Source organism: Anomaloglossus baeobatrachus, chromosome 4, assembly GCF_048569485.1.
Source record: "Anomaloglossus baeobatrachus isolate aAnoBae1 chromosome 4, aAnoBae1.hap1, whole genome shotgun sequence".
Classification (NCBI taxonomy): domain Eukaryota; kingdom Metazoa; phylum Chordata; class Amphibia; order Anura; family Aromobatidae; genus Anomaloglossus; species Anomaloglossus baeobatrachus.
In genome coordinates this window covers 161,092,407-161,098,406 of record NC_134356.1, presented here as the reverse complement: position 1 = coordinate 161,098,406, position 6,000 = coordinate 161,092,407, and the positions used below count along the sequence as shown (strand labels likewise).

Below are 6,000 nucleotides of genomic sequence, written 5' to 3'. Positions count from 1 at the left end.
TCGCCCCATTGAAAATTAAAGGGTTAAAAAAATAAAAAATATACACACATTTGGTATCGCCGCGTTCAGAAACGCCCGATCTATCAAAATATAAAATCAATTAATCTGATCAGTAAACGGCGTAGCGGCAAAAAAATTCCAAACGCCAAAACGACGTTTTTTTGTCGCCACAACTTTTGCGCAAAATGCAATAAGAGGCGATCAAAACGTAGCATCTGCGCAAAAATGGTACCGTTAAAAACGTCAGCTCGAGACGCAAAAAATAAGCCGTCATTGAGCCTAAGATCCCGAAAAATGAGAACGCTACGGGTCACGGAATATGGCGTAAAACGTGCGCCACTTTTTTCGGACAAACTTCCGATTTTTTTTTAACCCCTTATATAAAAGTAAACCTATACATGTTTGGTGTCTACGAACTCGCACTGACCTGAGGCATCACACCCACACATCAGTTTTACCATATAGTGAACACAGTGAATAAAATATCTCAAAAACCATAGTGCTATCGCACTTTTTTTGCAATTTTTCAGCATTTGGAATTTTTTTGCCATTTTCTAGTACACAATATGGTAAAACTGATGGTTTCATTTAAAAGTACAGCTCGTTCCGCAAAAAATGAGCCCTCACATGACCATATTGACTGAAAAATAAAAAAGTTACGTCTCTCAGAAAAAGAATGGCGAAAAAAAAAAACGGAAAGCGAAAAATCGGCCGGTCGTGAAAGGGTTAAAAAAAAAAACAAAACCAAAAACCGTAGTGTGAAAGCAGCATATATGTCTGATGCTCTTGCGTAGGAAGCTATGCGCAAGTGGAACTGCGCCCCGCACTCTCCACCACTAGGGGGCGCAGCGGCTCCAGCACGTCACCAGCACAACTGACGTACGAGGCAGCAGAGGAAACGGATCACTGCTGCTTCAGCCAATCACGTCTCAGAGGGTTGGAACGTCACTACGGCCGCGCACACTCAGTTGTAGCGATTGAAGAACGATGGCTTCGGCTATGGATCTGGAGCTGAAGAAGGTACTAAATGGTCGTATTCGAGCTGCTTCGGCTCTCCAGAGCTTGTATATTTCTGAGGCTGTCAACCTGTGGATGGAGACCCCCGGCCAGTCTGCTCCTGGTTACTGAGCGGAGCTGCTGGTCCTGGGCTCGCAGTGTTGTGTATTTCTTGCGTGTCTTCTCAGTGGTGTCGGTGGCGCCCGTATCCCGCGCCTCCGGGCCTGGCCACCCTCACACGCACTGCCCAGTAGCGCATTTACACCGCCAGATGCCCAGTCAGTGATCACTGTGATAACAGTGCCTGTCCGCTCCGGTCACGTGCTCTGGTTACGCCGGTGATGAGCGATGATTGGGACAGACCGGTTGCTCCGATCCTGGTCACACATTCATGTGGCAGATGGAAGCCCCGCTGCCGCCCGGGCACTCGCTTCCTACTAATCTCTCCGGGAGCGCCAGCCCCTGGGGGTGAGGGCTTCACTGTTAGAACGGTGCACATGGGGACTGGAGAGTGCTGGTGTGACTGATTAGACCCCTGTGGGAGAAAAGCCCCCCCAATCCTAAGATGTGCTCTAATGCCGAGTTCACCTGTCCAGGCCATTAACATAAAGGGCATACAGACAGAATGTTTATCTTCTGGTGATTACATACTGATTTTAGCGGCACCTGTGTTTTGTTTGTTTTATTTTAGAACATTGAAGTTTGTGGAAAACAGATCCATTAAATAACGGAGTTTTTCTTCCATTTGAAAAGGCTCCATTTTATGCCTACTGGATCATCTTCAAATAGAAGAAACTGGATATTTAACCCCTTCACTTCCCAGCCTGGTTTCACCTTCATGACCAGCCTTTTTGTACAATTCTGCCCAGTCACTTTCTGGGTTATAACTGGAGCGCTTCAGTGGATCCCAGTGATTGTGATACTGTTTTTTCAGTAGTTCACATTAGTGGTCAATTTTGGTCAATGTAATTTGCGTTTATGAAAATATCAAATTTGACCAAAATTGAGAATTTCGCAATTCTCTAACTTGGACTTTTTATGCCCTTAATCCCCTTTTAATCCCCTTTCCCGACATGGGACATACCCCGTACGTCCTTGGTTAGGAAAACACTGGCCATCAAGACGTATAGGGTAAGTCCTGGTGATCATGTGGTCACGAGAGCTGTGCCTAGGGCGATGGCCACCTGAACTTTGGCTTTCCCGACAGCCGAGCATAGCTCTCACAGCCAGGAACAGTCCCTGTGCCGTCCCTAGATGTTTTAACCCCCTAAATACCACAATCTATAGCGATTGCATCATTTAGGGTATGATTGCGAGGGCATGATCATTGTCATGGTGACCTGAGGTCATCATGATGACCTCTGGGTCACCAACGTACGGAAAGCTTCTGAGATCATGCCAGGAGCATGATCCCAGATGCTTTTGTCAGTGCTGCACTGACAACAATAGTGTATTGCAATGCTGGTGCACTACAGTACATTATAGCTGTGCTCAGGGCAATTTAAGGTAATGTGCCAGGGACTTAGTTAAAAAAAAAAATTGTTCCTTATTTTCTGTTTGTTTTTTTTTGTTTTTTTCCTCACATAGTCCATTTATGGGACATTACCTCACAGTGCTGTGCTCACAGCTGCAATGCTAGATCACTTCACGACATTGCAGCTGTCAGAGCTGCACAGAAGAAGCCTGAGGGATCGTGCTACAGTATGATCACATAGGCTCTCCATAGTCAGGTGACCCTGAGGTCTTCATGATGACCTTGGATCAACATGACAACGATCGGGCCCTCGCGATTACATCGCTGGGGTCCCGATCAGAAGTGAGAGGGAGTGTGGTCCCTTTCCCAGTCCTCTAAGTTCCGCTGTCTGGTAAGCTGAGTCCCTTCCCGCGATCGTGGGTGCACAGCCCCCTGTGCCCCCGCAATTCTTGGTATAGGGTCAGTCCGTGCGTTGACCGAGGCCGGAGGTTGTAGTCGTGCACCCACCCGATGCACTAGAATAACAGGGGTTGTGGTGTGTGGTGGAGCCGGTGTGATGTGGTTACCTGAGAGCTGCGAGTTCGTTTTACAGGCTGTCTGTCTTGGTCCTGAAGAGTCACAGACACACTCTTGGTTGCTGATTAACCTCTTACCAACACTGGACGTACTGGGTATGTTCTGCCACATGTTGGTATACTCGCTGCCGGCTCCCGCGGGCAGCCGGGGGTGAGTTCCGCACATGTCAGCTGATTTGATCCGCTCTCCACTCGTGCCTATTAACTGCTTGCACCGCACTGTCAAAATGTTAGAGTGCGGTGAACATCGCAGCCGCGGTAAGCACTCACCCGGCTCCATCGGAAGTCACGTGACATGATCACGTAGATCTGATGGTTGCCATGGTACCACAAGGTCATGTGATGAGTTTTGTAGCAATCATGAGTCGTTCCTCTCACAGATGGCAGAGGGCTGTGTGTGAGAGGAGAGCTGCTTTACTGCAGATCAGAGCGATGCTGCTCTGATCTAAAGAAATAAATGAGCGATCTGACTGCTGATCCTTATAGTCCCTTAGGGGACTAGTAAAATTAAAGAAAAAAAAAAAAACCTAAAAGTTGAAATCACCCCCATTTGCAACATTAAAAATTAAAGGGTTAAAAAAATATACACATTTGGTATCACTGCGTTGAGAAATGCCCGATCTATGGAAATATAAAATCAATTAATCTGATCGGTAAACGGCGTAGCGGCAAAAAAATTCCAAACGACAAAATTACGTTTTTTTTGGTTGCCGCAAATCCCTTTGCGCAAAGTGCAATAACAGGCGATGAAAACATAGCATCTGCACAAAAATTGAACCATTAAAAACATCAGCTTGAGATGCAAAAAATAAGCCATCACTGAGGCACAGATCCCGAAAAATGAGAATTCTACAGTTTTCGGAATATGGTGCAAAAAGTACGCCGCTTTTTTTTTTTGGACAATCGTCTGAATTTTTTGTAACCCCTTAGATAACAGTAAACCCATTCATGTTTGGTGTCTACGAACTCATACTGACCTGAGGCATCACACCAACACATCAGTTACCATATAGTGAACACTGAATAAAATATCCCAAAAACAATCATGCAATCACAGTTTTTTGCAATTTTTCCACACTATATGGTAAAACTTATAGTTATTTTTTGCTGGACAAGTTGTACTTTTAAATTAAGCCTTCATATGGCAAAGATTGACTGAAAAATTAAAAAGTTATAGCTTTCGGAAGAAGGGGAGCAAAAAACAAAAATGGAAAATCGCCCGGGGGTGAAGGGGTTAACACTTTAACTTTACTAAAACACCACCATTCTTCTCCTTTGGAGAGGCACACATACTTTACAGGCTTTGGTATATAGTGCAACACGGCTCTTCCCATACAGCTATATACAGAGTCCCACTTGTTCTCGAGAGTATACGGATCCTCCACTCCGGGTCTTTTGGCAAGTAACTTCTCCCCTAAGAATAGGCTACCCCAAGTTTAACATACGAGGACCTCAGAGCTGGCAATGACTGAATAAAGCACTGATCTTCTCCTGCACTACCTCAGCCTGCCTGCTGACCACAGAGGCGCTGCTGATATCTCCCAGACACCGCTCTGTAACCACCTTCTGTAGGTCACCAACTTCAGTCTTCCTCCTGCCCACTGCTTCTGCCTGTTTATTTTGCATACCACACTGTTCTTACTCTCTATAAGGCTATGTGCGCACGTTGTTTTTTCCTGCGTTTTGGCTGCGCTTAAAACTGCAGAATGTCATTGGCAAAATTCATGCGTTGTGCTTCCCCAGCAAAGTCTATGAGAAGTGAGCAAATTCCATGCTCACGTTGCATTTTTTTTTAGGCAGCGTTTTAGATGCCAAATATTTGACAAAATTGTTGCGTAAAAAAAAAGCAGCATGTCACTTCTTCAGTGCGTTTTGGTTGCATTTTCCACCCACGCTGTCTGTCTGTCGGTCGCTGTCTGTCGGTCGCTGTCTGTCGGTCGCTGTCTGTCGGTCGCTGTCTGTCGGTCGGTTGCTGTTCTTAAAGTAAATAAACACACACACACAAAAATTCCTTTATTTGGAATAAAAGACAAAAAAAGCCGTTCACTTTATTAATCCCCAAAACACTCCTCCAGATCCGACGTAATCCACAACGCGTTCAGCTCTGCTACATTGGAAGCTGACAGCGAGCGTCCACAGACCACGACTGCTCTGTGAGCTCCACGGAGCAACTGAAGTGAGTCGCGCTATCAGCGTTGACGTCACTCAGTTTACCCGCGGCCACCGCTGGATACTCAAACTGTGACAGCAAGTCGCCCGAGTGACTGAAGTGAGCTGAGAGATCAGTGGTGCCCTCACTCGGGTGACTTGCGGTCTCAGGTGAAGGACTCCAGCTGGCCGCGGGTAACCTGAATGACAGCACTGCTGATCGCGCGGCTCACTTCAGACACTCAGGGGATTTGCGGTCACCGGTGAGTCCTTCACCGGTGGCCGTGGCACACAGAGAGCACCAAGCAATGACAATGAAGTCGGGTGAAGTTCATCCGAGTTCATTCTGGTCGCGCGGCTCTGTCTCGCAGCCAGCCATGCTTTATGGGGATGTAGCAGAGCCGAATGGAACGCACTGTCAAAAATGTATCCAAAACGCATTCAAAACGCATGCGTTTAGTATGCGTTTTTTTGTCAAACACAGTGTTTACAGTTATCAAAATACTGCAGTTTGTCAAGTCAGAACGCAGCGTACGCACATACCGTACTGCTCTCACTTCATCTCTAACACTTAGGCTAAGTTCACACGCTGCGTTTTTTTGACGCTGCGTTTTTGTGAGTTTTTGCCGCAAAAACACAAACGCACCCGCGGCAAAAACGCATTCGTTTTTACCGCGTTTTGTGCGTTTTGCTGCGTTTTTGCTCACTGCGTTTTTATGCGTTTTTTTATCAGTGAACATTGCCATTAAAGATTGTTGAAAAAAAAAAACTAAAGAAAAAAGGTCTGATGTAATTTCCTTCTTCAAT

The 6,000-nt window shown here is 46.1% G+C and overlaps 1 protein-coding gene across 1 annotated transcript in view; it reads left to right on the top strand.

The window, feature by feature from the left end:
- Positions 1-914: 914 nt before the first annotated feature.
- PFDN1 (prefoldin subunit 1) overlaps positions 915-6,000 on the top strand; it is a 32,777-nt gene continuing 27,691 nt past the window's right edge. Inside the window, exon 1 of the mRNA XM_075344569.1 lies at positions 915-1,020. Coding sequence (XP_075200684.1) covers positions 988-1,020 — 33 coding nt within the window. The 5' untranslated portion in view covers positions 915-987. The remainder of the gene's footprint in view (positions 1,021-6,000) is intronic.